General features: G+C 50.3%; 1 protein-coding gene across 1 annotated transcript in view; it reads right to left on the reverse strand.

The window, feature by feature from the left end:
* Window positions 1–3,754: 3,754 nt before the first annotated feature.
* GTF2IRD1 (GTF2I repeat domain containing 1) overlaps window positions 3,755–27,247 on the reverse strand; it is a gene marked incomplete at both ends in the record, with an annotated part of 41,308 nt that continues 17,815 nt past the window's right edge. The window contains 17 exons of the mRNA XM_080629990.1: window positions 3,755–3,829; window positions 4,391–4,527; window positions 5,441–5,478; window positions 5,971–6,163; window positions 8,123–8,200; window positions 11,629–11,676; window positions 16,758–16,786; window positions 17,300–17,483; window positions 18,045–18,128; window positions 18,954–19,019; window positions 19,196–19,254; window positions 20,421–20,604; window positions 21,217–21,282; window positions 21,741–21,800; window positions 22,298–22,435; window positions 24,137–24,217; window positions 25,225–25,262. Coding sequence (XP_080486116.1) covers window positions 3,755–3,829; window positions 4,391–4,527; window positions 5,441–5,478; window positions 5,971–6,163; window positions 8,123–8,200; window positions 11,629–11,676; window positions 16,758–16,786; window positions 17,300–17,483; window positions 18,045–18,128; window positions 18,954–19,019; window positions 19,196–19,254; window positions 20,421–20,604; window positions 21,217–21,282; window positions 21,741–21,800; window positions 22,298–22,435; window positions 24,137–24,217; window positions 25,225–25,262 — 1,558 coding nt within the window. The remainder of the gene's footprint in view (window positions 3,830–4,390; window positions 4,528–5,440; window positions 5,479–5,970; window positions 6,164–8,122; window positions 8,201–11,628; window positions 11,677–16,757; window positions 16,787–17,299; window positions 17,484–18,044; window positions 18,129–18,953; window positions 19,020–19,195; window positions 19,255–20,420; window positions 20,605–21,216; window positions 21,283–21,740; window positions 21,801–22,297; window positions 22,436–24,136; window positions 24,218–25,224; window positions 25,263–27,247) is intronic.

Raw genomic sequence — 27,247 nt, forward strand, 5'->3', positions numbered from 1 at the left:
GTTACTGCACGGAGGGTGTAATGACTGCTGGAAACAGCCTGAAACCCAACTGTATCTCAAATCAAGTCTTTGGCAGCAGCTGAACTCTTAAAAATAAAAACCAAACAAGGAAGGAAGCAAGACCTCACGCTCGGCTACACGAAGCTGGAGAGGGGCTTTCGACAAGGACATGTAGGGACAAGGGGGAATGGCTTTAACCTGCCAGAGGGGAGACTGAGATGAGCTCTTAGGCAGAAGCTCTTCCCTGTGAGGGTGCTGAGGCGCTGGCCCAGGGTGCCCAGAGAAGCTGTGGCTGCCCCATCCCTGGCAGTGTTCAAGGCCAGGCTGGACACAGGGGCTTGGAGCAAGCTGCTCTAGTGGAAGGTGTACCCATGGCAGGGGGTTGGAAATGGATGAGCTTTAAGGTCCCTTCCAACACAAACCCGTCTGGGATTCTATGATTAGTTTCCTAGCCTTGCCATAGCACCAGGGAAAGGAGGTTTCTACACTCACCTAGCCTGCTGTGCTGGCCCGTTGAGCCGCAGCCCGCAACCTGTGACTGCTCCGAAAGGGTTTGCAAAGTGTTTCCTTGCAAATGCTTCCGAATAAAAGCACAGATGCTGTTTATGCTGTTCTCCAGCATCTCGGTGCACTATATTTTTTAAAAACGATTGGAATCAAAGCTCTCATTCTTTAATTAAACTTCATTTAGCTGCCAGCTGCCTGGGATCAAAATGGCTTCATGTTTTGCAACTCTTAATGAGGATTGTTATTGGATTTGTAAACACATAAACAACAACCCCCCCCTTCTCCCCCAAGTCTTTGAAAAGTAATAAATGAGAAACGTGGCTCAAGCGTTAAGATCTGCATCTTCACTTGTGTAATTGTAATGGAACAGATACTATTCAGCAGATAATCACATTATAGACAAAAACTGGGTATAAAAATACCCTGCAACTGCAGGATCAAGATTAGGCAAGCGGTGAGAATTACAGCTGAGGGAAAACAGTAATAAAGCAATATCTGTCATTATTCCAGAGTGGGAAGGGTCACAAGCAAACACAGGCACTGAGAGCAGGAGTTTCCCACCCCAGCCCTGGAAAAGTGGATGTTGTGACCCTGAAACTCCTTGAAATTATAACAGGAATTGCCACTATTCTTTCCCAAAGATGTATCTGTTATGAGAACCCAGCAGCCTCAAAACCCAACCTGGGGATATACTGGAGGTGCCAGGCAGCCACAAACTGTCCCTTAGCTAGCGGGACCTGGGGGATGCAGAGCTCCAGTGAATGGATCGGGAAACTTAGGAGGAAAACCTGAGCCTGGAGCTTTGGCTCAGACCATGCTGTAGTAGCACAGCCAGCCTTCTCCTGCCCATCTTTCTAACCAGTGATGCCGGCTGAGAAAGAGGGGGGAGGCAGAGTGGGGAAAGATCCCTCCCTTCATTTGCAGCCTGTATGACTGCATTCAGCTCTGAACTAAATCATTAGTCTGCAGCACAGCTCTCATGCTCTGATTTATCTCCATCACCTGCCTTCACCCTGCCTCTCAGCAGCAGTAATTAGGCCTCGTGCAGGGTACAGTGCTCCAGACCTACACCCTTCATGGGATGCCAGGGCCGGCAGCAGACCCAGGGCAGCCTCAGACATCTCCACTCATTACTGAGCTATGCCGCTGCCGTCAGTGCAACGGTGTCAGACCTTCAGTTCTTTAACAGCAAAAAAAACCGGAGTCAAGTCAAAATATAATGAGTGTGCCCTCTTAGGAGATGCCTGCTTGGTGGGGTTTGATCTGTGAATAAGCCCCTTTCAGGTGCTTGGGAAGAGAAAATAGGATTTTTACCTCGGATCATGTCTCTAATGGCAGATGCCACAGGTTTGAGCATCAGGCAGAAACATGAAAGGCATCAGATTTTGATGCCAAGCACTCAGATGTCAAACAGTGTTTCTAATTGGGGTCACAGATACAGATCTTTGCCCTTCTTTCAGCTGCCGCCTTTGTGCCCGCTTCTACATTTGTTTAGGCTTTTATTATCTCATGTGATCATCTACATCTAACTCCACAGAAAGTGCAAGTTCAGAGCCAGGAAATAAAACTGCAGCTGCCTTGAAACGCTCCTACTCACCATAAAAACCCTCCCATTGCCTGAGAAGACAACGATCTGAGCAGACCAAAAACCCATAAAACAAATAAAGCAGCGCACTGCACTCAGAAAAGCTGCCGCGAGTGACTTTGATCCTGTGTCTGCTACCATCCACCCTCCAGCAGACCATGGCCACTGCTTTCAGGACAGGTTTGCCCTGTGAAAAGGTTATGACAGGTCCTGCAGGCCAGAGGGATGCCCAGCAGTGGTCACCCTGCAGTGACACCACACTGCTGCACTGCTGCTCGGGAGGGTAACAAAGCTACAAGCCCCAGGGCATCCCACTTCACTGGCGGCTCATGCTGGGCTGCGTTTACCTACACACAAGCCAGCATCTTTCCTTGTTGGCTTCTTATTTTGCCCTCGTACCTGCATCACCTCCTGCCACGTCTTGCCCCTGCACGGCTCTCAGCAGGCACAAAGCACAAGTTAAGTAAGTGTGGTGGTTAATAATAATGGTTGGCACCATTAGCTTCTGCTGCCAAACTCCAGGAGTGGAATGGAATTAAAATTGCAGGGATTTAAAATACCCCTTAGTTTACTGGGTTGCTTTTTATATGGAGTGCCCAAGCATACAGAGGAGCCATGGGGTCCCCTGGATGCTCACAGCTCTTGCTCCAGTATACGGAACCTGTGGAGCATCAGCAGGAACAGTTTGTACTTACTGCAGGTGTTTCTCACCATCCCAAAGGCATCAAAGCCTCTTTAAACTGACAGAGGGGAGATTTAGATTAGATATTAGGCAGAAACTCTTTCCTGTGAGGGTGCTGAGGCGCTGGCCCAGGGTGCCCAGAGAAGCTGTGGCTGCCCCATCCCTGGCAGTGTTCAAGGCCAGGTTGGACACAGGGGCTTGGAGCAAGCTGCTCTAGTGGAAGGTGTCCCTGTCTGTGGCAGGGGTTGGAACTGGATGAGCTTTAAGGTCTCTTCTAACACAAACCATTCCCTGATTCTATGAAAATCATAAATAGTGAAGAACTTCATCAGGTGGAAACATTTTCCTAGTTCAGAAGCCGGTTAAACTCAGGCAACCAAAATCGCTTCTGTGCCTTTCCAAGTCTCGGGTGGCAGCAGGCCAGACATGAGAGGTCTTAAGGGGGATCTCGCTCCTTGGGGAGCCTGAAACCTCCTTCCTGCTTAATTCAAACCTGCTTCTGCTCCAGAGCCAGCATGACTCCGGTGCACGGGTCTCTGATGCTCACAAGGGCTAGTTCCATCTGTCACTGCTGCAGTTTGGTACCACTCCTCCAGCAGCTCTGTAGGTGAAGTTTCATGCCTTTGATCTAAATGAGATGAAGCATTAAAACATTTCAAACCTCTTGGTTTCAAGCAGTGTTGACACTAAGGGTTTTACTGAGCAGCCAAAGCACAGCAAGGGCTGTCCAGGGGTGCCCTCCTGCACTTACTCTTACTTATAAATGCTATTTATCAATAATATACATAATAAAATAAGTACTTTTAAGAGCAAGGCAACACTTTTTATTTTTATTTAAAAAGGCCTTGATGGCAGGAATATAGTGTAAAAATCATTGGAAAAACTAAAAGGCATTGATACATATCGGAATATACACTTTTTACATAAATTACATTTATTTATTTATTCTTTCATTTGAGGTTCTTATTCGGTATTGAGGTCTAATAGTTAATAGGTCCTGGGATCTGGACGTTTAGACCACCATAGTCTAACATGTACATGTTCATGGGCCATTGCTGAAAGAGAGGGAGAGAAAAAGAAGGCAAAAGTCTCTGTTAGGACACAACACGAAACCATGCATACATCAAATCTCTGACATGTTCCGACATGGGCTGTTGCTCCCACTTTCCAAATTAGAGAAAAGAACCAACCCCAAACCGAAACACCACCAGCAAAGCTGACAACAAAACCTTCTAACTTTATAGCTCTCTTTTGTAAAAGTTACTCTTATTTTTTAAAAGCATTTGGTATCATCCACAACCGAAGCCAAGCCCTGAGGGGAGCAACTGATGCACGCCCCTATTGCATTTCCTGGTTTCACAGGGTTGATGTGGGAGAGCCCTGAGGGGTGGTGGGTGCTTTGCTCTGCTGACCTCTCCCAGCCAAACCCAGCAGGCAAAGGCAGCCCCAAAGGTGCGTCCCCTCCTTCACCAAACCTGGTTGTGCTATTTTACATCACACTTAATAGTGTTTGTCAGGTGGAGGGTGGTGGTGACAGTTCCAGGAGAGCAGAGAGCAGCATCCTGAAGCAGAAAGATAGGTAGGCAGTAACCCCCCTAATATTTGGAAGGCTTTACCACAAGTGAGATCTGATTTGTTGATGTTGTAGACTCCATATTGGAAGAGGAGGAAGAGGAAGAGGAGGAAGAAGAAGATACCGAGTTCCCTTCGGAGATCCTCTTCCGCTTCCTTTTGGGAACGCTGGTGTCTTTCTCTGCAAGGAGAGGGAAGGCGTGAGGTATCTGAGCCCTGCAAGTGGTCCCTAAATGCGGGACCCATCCCACTGCTCCAGTCTTGTCTGCCACTGAACATCCCCCCTGCATTGATCTGTTGTGCCACTGTCAGTGACACAGACTGAGCCTCCATGACCTGGCACAGAGCTCACGAAGGGCAAAGAAAATCCACAACACAAGTGAATCCCAAACTCCAGCAGTTACGGAGCCTGGTGTCTGACAGACTTGGGCCTGTGCTGAGTGCTTTGGGGCCATGAAGGTGCCAGCTGTGATCATATGCCTGTATATATCTGCATATATGATATGCCCGTATATATCTGCATATATAAACTGTCTCGTCCACCTCTTTTTACATCACGTTGTAGGCATGCTCTGCTTTGCCAGCTCTCCCTTCTCTAGCCACCTATTTTCATAAAACTAGTAAGATCCTAATTATCTCTGGGGTTGCTAATTCTGACACTTTTGATTAAAACTGGCTGAGATTTATTGGGGAGGATAGGACAGAGACAAACTCATTCCCAGCGATCACAGAAACCTTGTTTTCTTAGAAGCTCAACTGCTAAATGATGGCTCAAATTAAGGGCTTTAACTAGTGAATAAATTGCTCATGGCGAGTAAATTGCTAATGGGAAAGGGATAATCAAATCCTGCAGAATGTGCTGGAAGTTTGCAGTCTAACAACCCCGTCTCCCCACAGCTCATAGAAGAGGAATTGTCTAAAGGATGGTTTGCTCCGGAACAGATGCTGGGCCTGCCTGTTCTTTTCCCAGACAGGATCTTTTCCCCCGCCTCCCCTGGGGATGTGGGAGGTTCACCTCCCCATAACTGTTTTGCCCTTACATTCTTTGCCACAGGGCAGGGAAAGCCACGGTTACTCCTTAGCCCTCCCCTTACCTGTTTGTTTGGCCTCGGTGCAGATTTCAGCAAATGGCCTGTGTAAGAGATAAGGGGTGAGAGCGAGTTGACGCTGTTGTTTCTCCTCTATGCCCAGACCCCAACCCGGAGCTGCCTCCTCCAACACGCCCTGTGCAGAGGGGGGACATGGAGCCTCTCCACTGCTCCCCAGAGGGAAGAAACCTGGAATAACTCAGCTGGGTCTCTGAGCCATCCCACTATCTGCCCCCATCTGTGCCCCTTCTCAACATCATCACCTCAAACTGCACAAGAACAAGGGGATAAACTGGCCCCACTAACGCTTTGCTGTGCCCACCCGTGGCCAAGCACCTCCCTGTGGCACAGGACAGTGGATGCTGGGCATGGAGCAGGGGATGGAGCAGGGAAAGGAGCAGGTTGCCCGTGGGTACTGGGTGGCATGGCCGTGCTCCGGTGGCCCCGTGGTGACTTACCCCACTCATGGCTGGAAAAGCAAGGGCAATGTTTAACAAACAGAAACCTTCCCCGGTTGCAGAGCTGGGGGAACTTACTGGAGCTGGTTTATAATCACCATCCGGATGCTCTCCCGTGCCTTCAGGATCTTCTCCAGCCGATGGATGTCATAGGTATTGGGGTTTCTGAAAGGGATATCGTCTGGCAACCCGGTAACCTCCACAGCGTCAGGACTGTCCCTGATGAGTTTATAGGGCACCATGACAGGCCGGTTCAAGCCCAGAGCCTCTCCTGTAATGGCAGAGCAGAGGATAACATGCCAGCTTTACCCCACAGGGCTTCGGATCCAAACAACTGAAGGACCAAGAGCCTTGGGAGGACTCTGGGAAGCCATAGCTGCGGTGATGCTTGACCTTTGCTGCAGCCACATCCTACCCAGCTGTTTCACATCTGCCTGCCCAACTTACTGCATGCTCCATTAGTCTCCACTTAGGATCCTGCAAAGAGCCTCAGGTGTGGGCTGTTTTACAGCACCAGCACTTGGACACCCATTTTTTCTCCATGCAGAGCACATCCATCACCGTGCTTCCACCAGCCTATAGCAGAGCCAGCAGCAGCAGCGTGGGAGACAGCCCAGGAGAGAGGGCAAATGAGACAGATTTGTGCATCTCTTCTTGCCTCCAGCTGGCAACACATTTGGGGTCACTGGGGTGGAGATCAGATCCATTGCTCACCATCACATCACATCCCTCCTGCCCATTTTTTAATCACTTTGGCCTCCACAATATCCTATGGCAGTGAAATACCACAATACAGAATCACAGAATGGTTTGGGTTGGAAGGGACCTTAAAGCTCACCCTGTTCCAATCTCCTGCCACAGGCAGGGACACCTTCCACTGGAGCAGCTTTCTCCAAGCCCCTGTGTCCAACCTGGCCTTGAGCACTGCCAGGGATGGGGAAGCCATTCCTTGCTGCATTAAAACTACTTTCTTCTGCACTATTTAAGCTTACTGCCCACCTCTCTGGGTACTCCTTTAGTTCTGCGTGGTGGGGAGCACCAAACATCCCTTCTGTACAGTGCTGATTGTAAGAGCCTGCTCTTACCTCGCATCTCTGCAGCCCCCAAACCTGAGCTGCTCCTCAGCCGCATTTCTGGCTTTCCTTGCAGGGAGTTCACCCCTGGAGCCCACCTGACATCTTCTGCTCCATAAACGGTGCCAGGACCATGGGAGCGCAGGTATCTGCTGTGGGCTCTGCCCCCACGTGTGGTGAGTGCTGCTAAGCCAGGGTGAATGGGGATGCTTAAAGCATGAGCAGCACCTTCCCCAGGAAGCTGCACCTGTATGCTGGTACCTGCAGCAAGGCAGCTGTGCCCCCAAGGCAGCACATAGCCCACGTAGTGAGTAGCACCCTGAAATAAACAGAGTTTGTGGGCAGGGCGAGTAGCCTTGACAAGGAGAGACTTGAGAAAGGAGGGAAATGGCATTCGCTGCTGCTTTGCTGTCAGTTCAGCTATTTTCTTTCTCCTTCAGGCAGTTATTCTGGGGAGGGAGGCAAGACACCACGCTGAAGCACTGGGGTGCCACTGAGCTGCCATGGCCCAGCTCCACAGCCCTGGGGAGTCACAGGTTGAGAAATAACCCCCAGCACTTAACAAACAGCAGCGAGGGGACAGCCACGAGCAGTGGTACCACAGGGATGAAATGGTGACACCACTCGGGGCCATGCATCCTGCGGCTGGCTCCATGCAGCTGCTATTCCCACTGTGCCTGTTCCCAGCGATGGGAGGGAGCAGGAGTTTGCTCGGCAGCACAAGGGGCCTGCAAACAGCATTTTCAAATCTTCTCCAGTCTCCTGACCTCCTTTCCTACTGCGGCTCCAGCAATCTTTTCCCCAGCCATGCTCACTGCGGCTCCAGCCTTGCTCCCAGCACACACCGTGGCTCAGGACAGCATCAGGACTGACACCAGGCTCCACAAATCCTGCTCCTCGGCTGCGTTTTCCCATCCTCCCTCCCCTCGCCAAGGATGAGCTGTCAACAGGAAGGTCACGGTCCCACCTGTTGGGAGCAAGACACGGAACGTCCCTAGGGACAGGCTGTAACGTGAAGCAGTGGGATGAAACCTGCGCTGCAGCAGGCTGCCGTGCGCCCAGGCTATAAATAGAGGTCTTCAGTCAAATTAATTTTAACTCTGGCTGCTGTCAGCAAAACCAGACCGGTTTGGTGATGCGTGAGAAGGGAGACTCACCGTATTTTTCATTGAAAAGCTCTTTCACTTGCTCCCGGAGAATCACCTTCTCTCCGAGCCTGTTGGCATCGTCCTCATCTGCAAAGCAGAAAAAGGATAAGGAATACCATACCCCGTTTCTTTGTGAGCCCCTGGAAGCCCCATCCCATGACCATGTCTCTGCTCTCTGCCCCAGTCTGGGGATACCTCAGAGGTGGCTGCACCTTTTAGAGCTATAAAATGCTGCCAAATCTGCGCTTGCCACGTGCTGCCATGGCTGAGAGCATTTTACATCCACTTTGCGGTGCTGTAAATGACTGCAAAATATGCAAAGCAACGGAGACTTAGGCCCTCAGTGCCACAAATGCTCCCACAAGTGATATCAAGGAATGAGATAGCACTTTTATAGCTGGGATCCTAAGTACAGCATTGTTTTATAATATGCCATATAATCAGCTTGGCTTTACTAGCTTTTTTAATTATCCTCATCGTGCCGAACAGTTTCTCCTCTGTTCTCTCATTTCAAATGATGTGCCTATGTGTCTGGAGATATTTCTCCTGGCTATTCAGCATCCTCGGGGGGCTCCAGGAAAAATTACTGGGGGTAGTACTGGCCCCCTTTGATGCTTCCTGACCCCTGCAGGCATAAAAGCGCTAACTGAATGAACCCTATCTGCCCCTTTCTGGGGTCACCCCCCCAGCCCCAAGCTGCCCAGAGTGCACAGCACAGGGCTGGCACAGTGGGGTGTCCTCCCAGCAAGAAGGGATCACCACCACAAGCCTCACCCCACTCAAAGCAGGCATTTTCACCCAGGCTGGCATGGATGGAAATCAAGGATGGTTATTTACAGCACCAAGGTCAGCCCTGCAAACCTCAGCATGAAGGATCTGAGCATCCTCTGCCCTGAGTCTGCAGCTACTTGATTTGATTTTGAGCAATCACATGATTTTGGGTCTAAGCAAACACATGGCTTGCAGTTTTGTTTTAAATACAAGCTGAAAACCTGACGTGAGTCCCTGCCTGCACAGAGCCCAGCAGAAGTCACATCTGGCCTTGCCACCCCGCCACTAAGGGTGCTGCAGAGAAGCTGGTACCCTTCAGTCTCCACACCCTGCTACTGCAGGGTACGGCCTCAAAAATGCCTCTTCTCCACCTGCACAACAGTAATTTTATCCGGATATAACTAGGAAAAGGAAAAAGGAGAAGTGTCTGAAAAAGAACCTCAGGGCCAAGCTGCGCTTCAAAACCAGAAATGGCAACAAAGCCGCTTGAATGGGACGGAGCAATAAATAAACAAAACAGAATCAAAATCACATAAATGTTGCCAGGGAGCCCTGGTTTCAAGAACCAAGACCTTGCCTTGTGGTGCTGCTCACGAGGCCATGGCAAGCCAGCGGGGCAAACCCTGCGGGCTCCCTCTGTGACTTCCTTGTCATTGATGCTCAGTTTCTGGGCTGTGGATACACACCCATGTGGATGTGTAGATGGTAGCAGACAAAGAAACACCAACAGTCTGTGTTCTCACTCGTTTAGTTCTCTGGGGCTGCAAAATGCAGCAGCTCTTTCCTTTCTGCTCATGCCCCGAGAGACCCGAGTGCAAGAAATGAGATCCCAAGGGGGTGTTTTTTCCACCTTGTGGTGGGCAGAACTCCCTAATTCCCATCCAAGGACACAAACCAACCCAAGAAAAACATGGAACTGAGCATGCACAACAGAGAAGCCAGAGAGGATCCGGCTGGTGGCACCGCTTCCTGGGGACCTGCCCCTTCATCCCCAGGCGGCTCCAGGCAAGAGGGATCTCTATCCACTTTGACTTCATCTTGCTTTGGGAAGTAATCGACTCAGGGAAGCCACTGGCGCCCCTGGAATGTGCTGAGTCCTTCCCATAAGCAGGTTTATGCATGCTGCTGCTTCAGCTCTGTGTTATTATTCACATATACATATATAATTTTACAAAGTAGCCAGTTGATGGACTTATTTGTTCTCCAATCCTACTTGCCTGAAGCAAGGGCCCCTACACTCCACAGGCACTTACACACTAGTGGTCCCATTTTTAAAGCACCGTTTGCTCATTTCCAGTAGGACTCCAATAGCAGGGTAGATTTAGATTAGAACTTAGGAAATTCTTCCCTATGAGGCATTGGCCCAGGGTGCCCAGAGAAGCTGTGGCTGCCCCATCCCTGGCAGTGCTCAAGGCCAGGTTGGACACAGGGGCTTGGAGCAAGCTGCTCTAGTGGAAGGGGTCCCTGCCCATGGCAGGGGTTGGAGCTGGATGAGCTCTAAGGTCTCTTCCAACACAAACCATTCCATGATTCTATGACTTGTTAGAGCTCAACATTTCTTATAGAAATACCAAGTCACATTTAGTAGTTATTCAAAATAGGGTTTAGGTGTCTGTTGCTATTGGACAACAGGATCCAAACCACCACCTATTCTTCTAGTGACTTTATAAAACCACAACAAAACCAAATGCAAGGTATCCCATGGATAAACAACAGTTCTGTCTGGGTTCATGATGCCACATACAGCGCCCTGACCTCAGTGGTGAAGCCATGGCATGGCTGGGCAGGGTACCTGATGGAGCCTTCCTCCTCCTCGTGCCACCACCAGCATCCCGGGGTGCTGCTCGAGGCCATGCATATCCTCCACCTGGCCAACAAGCTGAGTAACAGCCTTCTGCTATCCCAACACCCAGCACGCAGCCCATTTCATCAGGAAAACAGCCACTGCCCAACACATCTCAACTGGGAAAGCGGCTTAGGTCCCGTCTTTGGGCAATCCCAGTCATGTCAAGGCTGCTTACAGCGGTCAGGATCTGGCCCTGAATCTGAAGGGGATAAATACACACCTCTTCCCCCCTTCAGCTTCAATGGGTGCACTTCAATTACATCCCTGTGTAAATCCAGAACAAATCTGCTGACTTTGCTGAGGCTATTCCACAGTAACTCAGGATTAAATACAGCTAGAATTAGCTCAGCATATGCATGTTTTCAAAGCAAAGCTATAAACTTGCAGGAGCAGGCAATTACCATCTAGACACACGGCCAGAATCCCAGCTGATGGGACTAAGGCTGGATCTGCCAGAGCTATGATGTGCCCTTACACAGGTAGAGGCAGTGAGCTATGCTTTACCCCTGGCCCAGGGTAGGTACTAAAGCAAGCAAAAAACCTCCAACCCAAATCTTTGCAAGCTCTCCTTGTGAATGGCAAGGGGATCTTTTAACAAATTAATTGATCAGATTCATGGATAAACTGAGGATAATGTGGCAGGTTGGCTTGGCTGGAGCAGCACCAGCACCGATGCCCAGGGACTACAGCTTAGCAATGCAGAAGGGATTAATAACAACAATAAAATACTGTTAAACAAATCCTGCATCACTCAGTTCTTGGTATCACAGGGAAACAGAGCAGAGAGGAAAAAACAATACCTGAAATTTGGGGGTTTAAGACACTTTCATTCCCATATTAAAACGCAAGTGCATTTCTTGTCTGCTACCATCTACGATGCATCAACTGAGCTACGTACCATTCAAGGCAGCGTAGGCTTTTTCCAAGGATGTTATCCGTCTAGGGGCTACAGTGCAAGTTAAAAGAACACAAAAAAAAAAGGAGAGAGAAAGAAAAAGAGAGCCATGAGTGCTGCAGCTTGGGTTTGTGGTCACAAACAAAAGCAAAACCCAGGATGACACTGTCCCTAAGAGTGTAAATTCCTCCAGTCCCGAGGCCCCTTGGTACAGAGATGCTTTCAGTAGCTAAGTAACTGCCTGGTGAGCTGAAAGGGCAGGCTGGGCTCTCCACCTGCACCAGGGACCTGTCTTGGGATGCGCCCGAGCCCACAAGCATCCCTCAAGCAACACTTTACACCTGAGCAGATTGAGGTCCACACGTGCCCAGGGAATTGCAGCATTTGCGGTCCCTGCCAAAGCAGCAGTGGCTGTGCTGTGCAGCCACACCAGTGCCTGAGGAGGAAAACTATCTGAGGTTAAAGCAGATGAAAAGCAAACAGGGAAATTGTGTCAGATCTGCAGCAATGGGGGAAAATGGGAGATAAAGAGATCCCTAAGGAGAGTCTGGTGCTCGCCACTGACTCTAAAGAGATGTGATATCAAAAAGAAATGAATTTCCTGGGGAAAAGCAGCAGAAATGGGGCTAGGACAAGGATTTGCATCATGGGCAAAAGGAGGAGTGAAGTGGCTCATTATGACAAAGCTGGCGAGGAGGATGGGGGCTGTGGGTGACAGCACCGGGGTGAAGAAAGGGACTCAGCAGGCTCTTGCTGCTTCTTGCTCTTGCTGCAAACAGGGATTTGCATGGGGCAGCTGCAGGCACTGAAGTTTTATGCAGCCCATGGTGAGCTGGGGTGCTGAGCCAGACCCTGCACGGTAGGCACACAAATCCTGCTCTAAGTGGCTGCAGCAGGACCCAGACAGAAAATAAGTGATGCTGCACATCGCCTGGTCCCCCACATCGCTGTGTGACACCCTATGGGCAGCACCCACTGCGCAAAATGTTCAGGTTAATAAGCAGTGAAAAGGGGAAGAGATGCAGGTGGGTCATGCTAGCAAAGCCAAGGTAGAGTCCAAGCCTAGAAGGAACAAGGCCTTGGCAGAGCTCCCATCAAGCAGGAACGCAGGCATGAGCATGGTGGGAGCACAGGCAGATTGCAGGCAGGCAGAAGCATGGGCAGGCAGCAAGGAACAGAAGCACGCAGCAGCATCTTTCCAACATGAACCAAACATTTGAGGAAGGGCAGCCCAGCTTTTCATTTGGTTAGCGGCAACTCAAAGGTGAAGGTTTCAAGGTGCCATTATGAAATCGTGCTGCTTAAGAAAGATAACCAACATTTCTTCTCCTGGGAACCCACACGTGCTGCTCAGCCTGAACCATGGGAGGCACCAGTAGGCTCACAGCCACGATGTGATGTATGGAGTGAGTGCATCCCTCATGTTGGACCACAGCCCGGATGGAGCGCTACCCAGCTTGCTATGTGTTGAGAACCCTGAAAAATGGGGGGACTTGGGGTCTCTGAAGAACACAGCAGGATATGAGGCTGGCAGGGAGCGGGGTGGAAGCAAGAGCAAAGCAAACACGAGGGGTGGGATGAGCTGGAGCAATGGTCTTGTGTTCTCATCGGATGCTACTCATGCAAACGAAAGGGAAAAGGAGACAAAAAATAAGCAAAGAAAAAGGTATTTGGAATCACAAAATGCTTCTAAACAGGCTTTGAAGCCATTCACGTTACCTGCTCGAATCTTCACCTTCAGACTAGAAAACACTGACCAGCTGTACACTAAAGAATTCATTCACCCCATTAACAGGAAGGTGGATCAGAAGGAAAAATAACCTGGCTGCTCCCATAGGAGTTAAACATTGGGGCTCGGGGATGAAGGGAGGGGAGCAGTGACTTCAAAAACCAACCCGGTGATGGAGCAAGATGCACCCAACTTCCATCACCACCCCACCAAACACTTCCCTCTGTTTTTGTCTTGCGAGGAGCTCCTAAGGCAAGGCACATCTCATCAAAGTCTTGAGGATTGTGCTCTTGTGATGAAAAAAAAATACACATCTAAAAAGGATGCCTGGATGTGTGGTTTTCTTAATTAAAGAACACTGCCTGCCCTACTTTATTAATTGGAGTATGGGAAATAATCTATCAGGGTGGTAGGGAGCTTGGGGAATAGGACAGATGGAGCTGGTGTACATTTTCAATCAAAGCACATAAAAATTAATATACAGCAAGATTTTTTGGTGTGTGTGCTACATTACTTATGCTTGATTTTACTTTTTTTCTTTTCCAAAGGCTCAAATTAAGCCTGTTTTGTATCTCTGTGCCTCAGGAAAGAAGAAAAGTTCTGTGTTTATAGCGCTGCAGCTTCACCCCTGCTCGCTTACTTCTGGTTTAATGCTGCAAGATCATTCTGCTTCCAGAAAGGGGTTTTGAAGGTCTCTTCTGCAAAGCAGAGGCCAGCGATGGGGAGAAAAGAAACTGGGAATCAAAAGGAAGCTCTCTGGGGGCCAGGAGGGCTGTGATCCTGGGTTAAAGCCCCTGGGGAGACACCAGTGAAGTTCTGGCAGAGGCACTGGTGACCCAGTGCCATCGTCCCACCTTTGGAAGGCTTCAAATCTGTATTACACAAGGGGGTTGCAGCCACCGACCTCCTCCAGGCACTGGGGAGCACCACTAGCTTTAGTTTACCAAAATCCAGTCTCATTCCCTGCCCCAAAAAATACCTTCTTCTGCAAACAGCATCCCTGCAGACCCCCATCCACCTCTGTGCTAGCAGCCTCACCCCCGGCCATTGCAACCCACTGAGGGGAGATATCATCCCAAGGGAGAAATTGCGATTACCTTGAGAAAAAAGCATGTGAGGTGCACAGATTATACTGAAATCCTTTTAGCTGTTTGTGTCACGCTTACAAAACGGGTGTCCCCAGAAAGGGGGAGGAGGAGGCCGGTCCTCTGCAGTCCTGCAGTTATGTGGGATGCTCTTTGCAATGCAGGAGGTGCACAACTTGTTTAAAGCAAATGAAACCCCATAATTTAACCTAAAGGCAACTAAAATCACATCAAAGCGATATTAAATTTCCCTTTTCCCTTACACTGTGTGCTTTTCATGCAATTTTTGGCCAAAATAATCCACAAACCCCGTAACTTCCCTTGTATGGATAGTCATCTCCTGGGCTTTCCAGCTTTTAGACACCTTTGCAATGCCAGCCTGCTTGGGAGTAACTACTGCTTTCATTTGAACGCTCCTCTGCGAACAGTGATTTTCATTGATTTTGCCTTAATGCCAAGCACGCACTTCTGCTGCTGCTCTTCGTTTTACACGGCAAGACTTTACTACACAAGTCTGAGGTAAAAAGAACACTCTTAAATTTAAATTTTTAATGATCTGTGGCCATTTGAAAATCATTAATTTTGTTAAGGCAGATGAAAAGCGATCAAAGCCAAGGCAGTGAATGTACCACTGCGCTGCCACTATCCACTCCGCTGTACTGGGATGGAAAAGCAGATGAGAGGTTAATTGCTGTCAATGGGGGTTTTTTTGGGGGGGCAAAATACAAACAGCTTTTTTCTTGAGGAGACATTCTGGTGGTAGAAAATAATTATAAGTCCTGGAATTGTCTCTGAGGATTTGGCAAATATATGAAATACGTCTATAACAAATTGAGATGTCAAGCAGTCACCTGTGAGTGCTCCCATTTAAAACCCCTGTGGAAGGAGAGGGCATAAAGCACTCAGCCCAGCAGGGATGCTGCAACATCCTCCTCCTGAGCTCTCTCAGGTACCACATACACAGAATAAAATATGTCTGTGTGTTTGCGCTAGCATGGCCCAGGCTGTGGTGGGAGCATTCAGCTGGAGAAGGAGGTAAAAAGAAAATCAATTTCCTCTACATCTCTATTTATCAGGCTGCGCTTCCCAGCCAGCTGGCAGGTTGAAGTATTTGCCTTCTGATGTGCTCCTTTGTTAATGGTGTGATTTGTGTCAGATCAGCGTCTCTTAACGTAATTATACCGATCACAGCGGAGGGACGAGAAGACAAGATGCGGCTGGAGGAGCGGATACATCCCCAGCTTGCTCCGGTGTTATAGCCATGTAATTCCACTGAAAAGCAGAGTTCTGCATTTCTGAGGGCTCTTTTAAGGCCTTGCCAGTGCAAGTCAGCACCTTGCTGCTTAGGACCAAGAGACAGGAAATCTCAGGCCAAAATCCACAGAGGTCTCAGGAGACCTCCCCATCGTCTTGGCTGGGCCATACACAGGGATGCAGGGGGTCAACACATGGACCGTGCCCTGGACTGAATCTCTCAGACAGCTTTGCCTTTTGTTACGGCCCGCTCGGGTGTCTAACACCTTTTTGCTGTTCCAAGTAAGGGCATATAAATGTTTTCCTCTCTGTCATATTTGTCTTCCCTAAATTGTGCCATCCGCATGGAAGCTGGCCAAGGAAATGGGAAGCTATCAATAAAAGTGACAACATTTTTTGCATCCATCTGTGCTCTTCCAACAGTTGTAATTACAGACATTTAGAACCGAGGCAGGCTTTTACCCACATTTCTGATGGCAGTTCTCTTTGCTGGGCAGCCTAGAAGCGAGAGACAGAGCTACTGCAGCAAGGCACAGGGAAGGACACGTCTCCGGGGGGTGGTTTCCGCAGCTGGGTACGGAGCAAACCCCATCCTCCCCTCTCCATGTTGCTCCTGGTGTATCTCCACATGGGATGCCCACAAGCTGGAGAGGGATTACACTGCCATACTGCTGCAGCTCAATGCAGACCTTGTGGTTAACCACCTCCTTCCTACGACTCTCCCTTGCCACTGAACCCGCCAGCTCACTGCAACATTAATTTATTTTAAGAAGATGCTTAAGAAAGCAGGTGCTTTCCTCACTACAGCACACAGATCCCTGCCCTAGATTAGCTCCTGAAAAATGCTGTCAGTTCAAGGGAACAGCAGCAGTACCGAGGGGTGATGCTGTTTCAGTCAGGGGAACGTCAGTAAACACCAACAAAACTAAAGTGGGAAGGCCAGGAAAGTGAGGTCAACCTTCCTCCAGCTGAATTATTGTTCACCAGCCTCAGCTCACGACTCCCTGACCACCACTAAACAGTTATCGTATGCATTGCTTAAACAAAAAGGCATCATCTCTTACCAGGTTTGGGGATGAGTCCTTGAAAAGGCCTGTGAAAAAATAAGGAAAAAAGGAGTTTTAAAATGAAAAGCCACTTGGAAGCCAGCACACCCGGACCGAGCATCCTTCTGTGGCACGGGGAAGGTCAGGGATCAGCCTGTCCTTTGCACGCTGTGCCGTGACTGGTGCAGAACCATCAGGAGCTCTGCAGGGACAGGGTCCTTATGGGCATGCACAGGGCAGCACGTGCCTGGTGGGCACGAAGACAGGCAGCGTGGCCCAGTGAGAGGCTGATGGAGCCACTCTTAAAACCAGTTTTTTCCCCAACACTGACCAAGTGCTTTTCCCTTCAAACTTGTGTCCATCCCCTTTGGCTGCAAAACCCACAAGACCCTGCCACAAATGGGCAGTTGGTTTTTGGCAAACCATTAGCTGCTGTCTTAGGGGCTGGAGGTATTTATTGTGTGTACAGCCCTATCCCCGTGGGCTGGCAATGCTGGGGGTGCTGTTCCCTCCTCTCCCCCTCCTGCTTGGCAGTGTGTCTGACACCTCGCACCACGTACCTTGTCACGGTGAACTTGATTTTATCGGCGACAGCCAATATCCTCTCCAGGTTCTGCGAGCCGAAGGTGCACGGCTTCCTGAAGGGGATCCCGGGGGGCAGCCCCTCTATAATCACTGACCCCGGATTGCTCTTGATCCGCTTGTATGGCACTTGCACGGGGTATTTAATCCCCAAGGCCTCACCTGCAAGGGAGAAGTGAGCAGTAAGCAAGCAGTAAACATGTGGGATGCCTTTTCTACTCCTGCTCTGGCTCCATCCCAGTGCTTCGGGACGTTATTTGGAGATAACTCTGTAGGCACGTTCCTTCTCTGAGGTCTGGCTGCAGGATGGAGGCTACACATTTCCTTCCAAGTAATTGGTCTTGTGGGTACGTGAGAAACGCGCAAGTCTCACCTATGCCTGGAAAATGGGGATAACAGCATTTCCCTGCCCTGCTTGATCAAGATGCTGGGGCAGGCAGGCTGTGGAGTGCCCTGCAGAGCCCGGGTAGATGCCCTAAGGACAGGAGAAGCGTCATCTGCTTGTCCTCCAGTGCTCTCTGTCATGGACTCCCCCAAGCACTTGCAGCAAAGAGCACTAATTCCCAGACCCACCAATCCCTCTGAGGTGCAGCCACTCAATGGGGAGGTGAGAGAAAGCATCAGGCAAGGAGGAATTGAGAGGAGAGAGGAGGGATGGGGAGAAAATACTAGAAGGGAATAAGAGGAGAATATGAACAACTTCCTCCCCCCCCAGTTTCTCACCATATTTCTTATTGAACAGGTCCTGGACTTGCTCCCGCAGCGTGTTAGCGATGTCTATTCTGGAAAGCCTGGCATCATAATTTTCTGTAAAATAAAGAAACAATTATGGACTTCTGCTGGTAAATTAAAAGGCACTCTGTGACTTTTAAGTAATGCCATTTTCTAATTATAGGAAAGTCCTTATCTTGCAATTAGCTAATCTCTGGAGTGGGCCATTCAAAGTCCTTAAAAATAATCTAAACAGAAATATGGTTGGGTTTTTTTTCCCCTGCCTGTTTGCTAAGAATAAAAGCCACATGAAATCGAAGATTCGGTTGTGATAATTACTGGTGTTAAAATAAATCACACTCCAAAGCCTCTCTGAAAAGCCAAAGCCTGTGAAAAGCCCCTGTCCCTCCCTGCAAGCCCTTGTGGGCCATGACGGCCCAAGGAAAGGCGATATTCGAGCAGGGCAGTGCTTGCTCCCCAGCCCACGGGCTTCTCACCATCGCTTCTCCCCTCAGTGGAGCTACCGTGGCGGGATCAGTGTTTATACAAACATCACCCAGGTGGAAAAAGCCCCAGAAAAGGCAAACCCCGAGGCTTGGAAACTTAATTATGTGTCTCCCAAGGTCAGACGGCGAGATAAGCAAAGCTGGTTAATTAGGGCACCATCACTGAGCTTCTTCCTTGGACCTATGGGCCTGCCTGCCCTGTCTTCTGGTTGCCTGTCCTTCCTACCCTCTCACCCCATCATCTCCTCCTCTCCTTTCTCCTCTTCTCCTCCCTCCCATCCTTGCCTTGCTCCTCTGCCAATGCACTAAGCCTCAACACCCCATAGCCACCCCTTTCCATCTCTTTGCTCTATGCAGCCCCTACAACCATGAGGGCTCTGCCTCCCCCCCTCCCCAGATGCCTCCATGCCCTCACCTTGAAAGCCCTGCCTCTTCACAGCATCCTCCAGCAGCACCTCGCTTGAGTCCCTCTCGCCGGTGGCTGTTACAGGGGACAGAAGAGAAATTAGGGCTCACGGTGCCGCCACATGGGATGCACAGGACAGGGGTTTCCAGCCAAAAACCGAGGTGGGGAGGGAAGGCAAGAGAAGGGAAACGCTCTCACTCCTCTCCTACCTAGTCCTTAACGGCCCGGCTGCCGGGCGTCTCGCAGCCTACCTTTGGCTGCCGGGCTGTCCGACGCCGGCTCCTTCACACCCTCCGCCAGCAGCTCCGGTCTGGACAACAGGGAAAAGCAGAGGGCATGTGAGTGAGCTCCGCAGCCAGGGGCACCCCGCTGCTCCAGCATCCCCGGGGATAACGCTCCCACAGCCACAAACCACGGCCCCTGCCTGCCTCATGCAATTTTAAAGCTCCTGCAATGCAGCAGGGGAACTTTGGATGTAATTTTATGCCACAGACTCTTTAGTGAGCTGATACAACGCTCCCTGGGATGAGATTAAGCTGGAGATGGCTGAGCAGCTTGAGTGAGCAGCTACAGACCTTGAGGAGCCGTGGTCCATGCTTTCTGGGGATGGGAGAAGCTGAGCACAGCTCCTTTCAACATACAACCGCCCTCAAAATTGTCACTTGGGTATTTAATGCTAAAAGTGCACAGTGAGGCGGTACCAGGGCTCATTACAAGCTCTGCTGAAGCTGCATCACAGAGAACTGGGTCTGGGATGGGAGAAACTCCAAAGAGTGGTCGGGACGGCCTGGCAGCTGCTGGTCTGACACCACAAAACCTCCAAGCTCTCAACGCTCATCTTCTGTTTCAGGCACCCCCCACACTGGTTGTGCCCGCTCTCTCCTCTGCAAGGGAGCCGGAGCCAGCATTTGGGTGAGAAACCCCCCCGAACACCTAAAGACATTTTTAAATCCATCTCTGCTGGACCCGCTCCCTCTTTGAGGGCAAGGCCGTTGTGTTAGGTTGGTCTTGGCTTCTCAGAGTCTTCCCCCAGCTCCTATGACACCCTCTGCTCCCCAGCACAAGGAGAGCATCCTCCCTGATGCCCACAGCATCCCATGTGCACATTTGGACCTCAGCTGGAGCCATTTCCTATAGGAAAACCCTTTGGGGCTCCCAGTGCCTCTTCTTGCCCCATACCTGGGCTCTTTGAAGGTTAAAAGCTCTGGTTCCTTCACCTACCCTGGATGTTTCCTGCTGCTGTGGCCAAGCCTTTGCAAAAGTGGGTTAAAAGCCCAAAAGACACCAAGGGAGAGATGACAACGCCACCACTGCCTCTCAGGGATGATCCAACAAGGCAACAGTCCTTGGTGGCTTCTAATCAAACAAATTCATTGAAGGTGACGAAGTGATGGATGCTCCCCAGGACACTGCACAGCAGCAGGAGCTCCAAGCAGGAACATCCTCTCCATGGGATGGCCACTCCACCTGCCTTACCTTTTAATGACAAACTGGATGTTGTTGCTCGCTTGCAGGATCTTCTTCAGCTTCGCAATCCCAAAGCAGTTGGGGCGCCGCAGCAAGATGCCCTCTGGCAAGCCCACGACAAAAAGGTCCTCAGGGTACATCAGGAACTTGGAGTAGGGAACTTTGACCGGCTCTGATATTCCTATGGCTTTCGCTGCATGGGGATAGAATGTCATTAGTTTGCTGGACCTCCACATTGGGTCAAAGCAGCAGTGACATGTTGTGTAAGTTGGAAGGTTGAACTGGTTTCTGGGGAGTTTGTTGTTACTCTGTGGCTGGTGGAGATGTCCCTGACCCTGATGGACACAAGATGAAGGATAGAGCCAGGCAGCCACCTGAAGCTGGCTTTAGAATTTGCTGTATTAACACAGCCTGCCTTTCGGTGGCACAAATAAGGGGGCTTTCCATAAAGCTTGCGAGCACCTCTCCACAAGGCAATGGGACCCCCCATCCAGACCTCATGGATGTCCCTCTGCTAGATGAAGGAAAGGAACATGCCTGGGGGCTGAAGGCCACAGCAGCAATACCTGGGCTACAGCCAGTGAAAAGGCATCAAAGAAACCAAGGGGCAAGAGTTGCAATAACAAGGCCCAGGGAGGTTTCAAATGCATTTGTAAGCCCAGCAGACAGCAAATGAACAAATTAGATTGCACCTCTACTCAGCTGCTGGTTTGGAAATGGCAGGTGACATTTCTGAGCAATTAGGAGCTCCCTATGGCTGAGGCCGGTGCTCAGCATGATGTGTGTGTGTTGATGGCCATCTTACCGTATCTTGTGTTGAACAAGATCTCAACTTGTTTCCTCAAATGACTTAAAACATCTCCTATACCATCTGAAATAGAGAAAGGAGAAAAGAAGAAAAAAGAAAAGGAGAGAAATGCTTTGAGAAAGCAGTTTCCTTTGGGGCAAGCAATGCACAGCACAGGTGAACAGCCCCTCAGCTCTGTCAGAGCCGGCTGCACACTCTTCATGCCTCCCAAATCAGTGCCAATCACTGGCAGCTGCCTCCAAGCTCATCCCTGGGCAAAGAAAGGCAGCATTGTTCCTGCCACAGTGGTGTGATAACAGCAAGGAGGCAAAAAAATAGGGGGAAAACTAAATCTGGGCAAGAGTGGGGAGGACTGAGCCCAGCAACGCAGCAGCGCCCTTCTGTGCTGAGCTTTTCAGAGGCTGAATGCTTTGCCGATGATGTAGGAAACCCGCAAAACCCAACCCAAAATACTTCTGTGTTCATCCGTCCTTCCGAAACTTGCTATGATGGGCAATGCTCAGGGTTCAACTTTCACGCACCTGATCCCTCCATCTGCTTTTCTTCATGTCGCGACTCCTCGCTGGGCCCCTTTTCTGTCCCTAATGAGGAACAGGAGGGTTAGCGACAGCAAAACCGGACCAGCCACGAGCAGGAGTTCTCCAGGTCCCCTGCACTCATCCAACTGCCCTTTCTGCTCCCTAAGCTCTGAGCATTCCCCCCAGGACAGGCTCGGGCTGGTAGCAACACGTCAGGAGCTGCATAAGCAGGATAAACCCATCGCCTACATCCTAGAGGTATGCTTGCCCTTGAGTGTGGGCTTCCTGGGAGAGATCCAGCACCCAGCAGGAGCAAAGGCAGGCACAGTGCTGGCACCATTCCCCCAGGTAAATCGCAGTCATGAGCTGGGCGGAAGAGCTGGGGTTTGCAGCATGCTGGGGATGGAGAGGGCCTGGGATGGAGCAGTGGTGCCAGAAAAGCCACCAGGTTGTCTACTGGAGCTCTCAGCTGGGCTGATTGAGGCCATGACAGTGGAAGTGGGTCCATTCCATCACCTTGGCTCATAAACGGTTTTACTCATTTTGGACACATGCACTACCTCTTGTGTCCCCATGCACGGGATCTCCTACATCTTCATTTCTGGTACCTGCCACTGTTTCTAGGATGTAGCTGGGCTCCTCCGAGGGCACGTGCGTGGGCACCGGGTCGTGCATCTCATCCGAGCCAGGCGATCGGTCTGCAGACAAAACCCCATGGGCAGCTTTTATTTGGGGGAAGACCATCCCCACAACAGGGTTCAGAGGGTCTGGGCCCATCAGCAAGGGCTGAGCGAAGGGCCCCCTGCTCCCAAGAGCCCCCCACACTATGGCCCCACATCAGGAGCAGCTTCGGGAGTGCATTTGCCTTCTTCCTCTCTGGGACCAACCAGAGCCTGTCCCTGAAACACACCCAACCTCTCAGCCCAAAGGAGGAAAAATCTCTTCCTAACCTCTGGGGAAGGTGAAGAGCAAAAATAGTTCAAAACTATTTACTTGGCTTCATTCCAGCAAGACACTCAATCTTGGCTTAAAAAGTTAATGCTGTGTGACTTGGCTACTCCAGTGGGGAAAACCATTCCACTAATGCTGCCCTCCTCCACAAAATCATACCTCCTTGGGTTTCCCTTACGTAATCTGCGTGCCCTCTTCATTTAAACCCACCTCCCCTAATGCTGGGCTCTCCAACACCGTCAAAGAGCTCTCCAAAGTCAGCTTTAAATAAACCTCCAGCTTGTTTAAATACTTCAATCAGGTCACTTCTTAATCAGCACCTCCCAGGATAAATAATCCAAATTTCATCAATTTCTCCCTGTAGGTGAGCACCTCTTTTCTATTAATCCTCCTCCCTGCCCTCAGCTGTACTCCCTCTGATTGAACTCCATCTTCAAACAAGGGAAGAAAAGGTAGACTCTGGACTTGAAGCATGATCTACCCGGCACCAAAGCGGTAACACCTCCTCCTCCTCACACAGCCCGCCAGCTCACCACGTATTAGCTTTCTTCTCTTCCGTTAGCTGCCAAGTTGAAAATTAAAGTGTTTGATCTACCACTATATTTTGTTCCTTCTCTTTCCTCTATATTAACTGTAGGTTAAGTCCGTTCTACAATAAACCTGGAGTGACTCCCAAATATCACTGCATTAAGGGGACTGTGAGAGTTTGGGTGCAACAGAGATGGCACCGGTGCAGCGGGGCTGGGCATCACCGCTGACCCCAGCATCGCTTGCCCTTGGGCACACTGGGAGTCCTGTGGCTGCCCTCATTCTGGTGAGATTATTAATTCATGTTTGTAAAGCACACTGCTAACCAGCCACTCATCAAACTCTGAGGATCATCCTACCATTTGCTGTGCTGTCCAGGTCAGGCAAGTGGAAAATGACTCCCCAGCTGCCCCTCAAGCACCCTGCTGCTCATCTCCATCACCACCGACCCCTCTAGGGGTACTTGTCAGTGCCACCAATTCCAACATGTTTTCAACACGTGCTTAAGATTAAACTTGTTCTTATGACCTCTTCCCAACCAGGCTGTTTTTTCTAACTTAAGGACCTCATCAAAAACATCCCGCGCTCGATACCTGGGATCCTCCAAGCCCGTGCGTGAAGGAAAGCAGCAAACCAGGCTCACTTTCTCCAGGGGAAAGGCAAGATAGAAAAGCAACGAAGGAGAGAGAGAAACAACAAAGAACCCTAAAACATCCTCTACTGCCCCCAGGAAACCACCTCATTCCCAATACGCCCCTAAAAATGACTTTCGGTGAAGGAAGATCATTACATGGGCATGGGGGGACCTTCTGTGCTGGGAGATACCCTGCAAACACCTCTTCTCAAAGCAAAATGCTGAGACAATGTGGTAGCCCTGCCTGCACAGAGGCCAGAGCACACAGCCAGTGCCCAGAACCTACCTGGCACTGTGATCTGGATGATGTCCAGCTCGTCTGGCTCGATTTTGATCTGCCTGATCCCACCCAGCTCTCCTGAGGTACCTACCAGGGAAAGGCAATGGAAGGCAATCACCAGCAGGAACCAGCAATGTGCCACGTCTGCCCACCAGTGTGGGAAGAGAAACCACGACCAGCTGCCACTGCAGTGCTAGCAGCAACAAGGCTTTGGCTAAGTAGCCCAGTGGCATCAAGCTAATGGCATGGAGGTACCCAAAGGGCACCTGTGGGCATGGGCTCTGTTGGTGCCCTCAAACCAGCTGCCAGCCCTCATTATGTGCTCATTTCTTGGCTTTCTTCACTTAAAATGAACTGGGTCACCAAGAAGCTTTCATGGGGATGCAGGAGGAGCCATCTCCAGTGGGCACTCCAGGCATATTTAATGCTCCCAAACTTTTGCCTGGGACATGCCCACTGGCAAACCTGTTCTCTGGGAGGGCTGACTGCAGCCACATCCCATCGGGACATGACCAGCTGAACCCTAGCAGAATTCAGCATGGTTTGAACCCAGCTGCCCCAGGAGGATGCTCCATGTGGTGCTCAGCCCAGCTGCCTCTTATCTCCAGATCAATCTCCCCACTTGGAATAGGACTGATCCACCACAAGGGGCTGAGTCACAGCTTGCAGCTTGGGTAGGCAGGATAGGGAGGCTCCGTGTGGCATTTCAATGCTTGGACCAAGCACCTAAACCTGGGGAAAAGCATTTCCTTCTCACTTGCAGGGCTCAGAACACTGACACCACTGACTTCTCGTGACCAAATTGCGGTGGCTTTCAGGGAGAAGGGAACACAGAGACTAAAGACTTCCCTTAGCTTTGCATTCAATAACACGCTCAAGTCTCATTATTTCACTTCTGGGACCCACCTGAAAGGTCACAGGGTAAGAGCCTTCATCTCTGCGTCTATCAAATGGGAATAAAGTCCTTATAGAGAACTATGCCATGGTGCAGACAGGTAACTGGTGCCGCACATCCAAATTACTCTGCAGGCAGCTTTCTCTTTGCCCTCCCCCCCATACCACTATTTTGCAAGAGAAAATGAATTCTCCCTCACCTGGTTCACAGCTTTCAGACACACTACACTTCTCGGACCTGGAAGGGAAAGGCAGACAAGAGAAGTGGTCATGGAGCAGCCAAAGAGAGAGCTTCAAACCCAGTGGCAAGCACAGGAGTGGTCCTGGCAGGAGGGAGAAACACTGCAACCCCTGTGATGCCAGGCAAGGGCTGTGGAGGGGTCCCTGGGAACACTGCACCCACGGCCCCAGCAGTTGCACAGCATCTGTGACTGCAAGGAAGAGCCACAGCCTGCAGGTTTCTCTGCAAATAAGCCCTGCTCCCAAACCCTTCCTGGTGCTGCACCGCTGCTGGTCACAGCCCTGCCTCTAGACACTGATGGATGTAACTGCAGCAGAGAGCTCCTGAAAGCAAGAGGGGTTTTAAGCCCGAAACCTGGTTGACTCCATCCCTTTGCAGCAGAGAGGAGTGCATAAAGCATCATTACAATGTGGTTACTCATGGAGCTAAAGCAAATAGGGAAGAAGGAAAAAAGTCAATTGATTTGGTAAATATTTATTCTGCTCAAAGCTTTTCTCCCCTGAAAACTGGGCACTATCCCAAACTGACGTCTGCAGTTAACTTCACATGCCTAGGAATTTACACAAGGTGTTCAGCATCCAAATGAGATTACTTTGCATTCTCAGGACACGCTTGCTTTCTGTCTCTCTCTTAAACAAGAACAACCACGGCTCTTTGGCACTAAGGAACAGCACTGGAAAAACACCCTCCTCCATGATGCTGGTCCTTCGGGGGGAAGGAAAATCCTTCTGAGCCAGCGCCACATCCCTGCTGGCTCAGGGGAGATGCTCAAAAGCACTTCTCTCACCTAAATCCACTCAGCAGCGTCAGCAGAACAAACTAGAGGCAACACAAAGGAAGCCAGGAGTGCTCTTGTAATGCTCTTCTAAATGTGGTATGGGTAAAAAGGATTTCGGGTCTAGGAAGTACTGTGTATATTACCTGGGAGCCTTGGGAAGGGTTTTAAACTCTCCCACATCACATCAGAGTCAACCTTTCACTAGGGAAACTTGGGAGGAGTTTCCCTGGGGAGTGTGTTACCCCTCTGGCCCTGAACTGGACTCTGACCTGGGTGGACCACTGCTATGGAAATGCTCCGCTCCTGCCAGGGAACAGAGGTTTCTCATTTGCAGGAAGACCAAAGTGGGATTTGAATAGCCAGCTCTATTTTCCTGCAGGTAGGTGTTATCAGTGCATCGGGAGAGTTGAGTTTACCCCTGCGGAAGACAAAGCAAGCTGTGCACCACCCTTGATCCATGATTCCCTTTGTAACCAGAAGTGCACACGAACCTCGGGGTCCATGGGCCAAGTCAATGTGCACATACAGAGTAAATCAGGAACAAGGCATCTATACACACAACTAGGGTAAATTCTAAAGGGACTCTTCAGGTTGTGCCAGGGTTACACCAATGGAAACGGTTAGCCCAGCCCAGCACATCCACATCACAGCACTACCATGGGGAGGAAAATCCAAGCCACCCCTAGAAACACTGGTTTTCCCCCACAGGGTTTTCTACAGTGGTTTTACTGCTCCATGCAACCAGTACCTGGCCCAGGGCTGGAGTGCAGCAGGTGAGATGGGGACAGTGCAGCATCAGTGAGGGCTGTATGGGAATCACAAGCCTCTGGTCACCCTTGGAGCGCTGCAGTGGCTCCCACCCCACCAGCACGCTCCCAGCTTGTTATCTAGCTATTGCTTTGCAGAAACCAGCTCAGCATCCCTAATATCCTGTCCTATCACCTTCTTGTTTCCAGTCACACCAATTCAACTGCACAGTGGGATCTTCTGTTGCAAAAATTAAAAGTGTCCTAATTGCAAATGTTAACAAATGAAGGGGAAAATGAGGAGCCTCAGGCCAGATTTCAGCCCTGCAGTGTGCTTAGAGGCCAGTGGTATCTGAAGCATCACTGTTTCCCCTGGTACCCGGTGTGCAGGGGATGCTCTGCTGCTCCCTGAGTCTAAATGCCTCCAGACATGGAGCAATTCAGCAAGGTGCAGAGAG

The sequence above is a fragment of the Psittacula echo genome (assembly GCF_963264785.1).
Source record: "Psittacula echo genome assembly, chromosome: 15".
Taxonomy (NCBI): Eukaryota; Metazoa; Chordata; class Aves; order Psittaciformes; family Psittacidae; genus Psittacula; species Psittacula echo.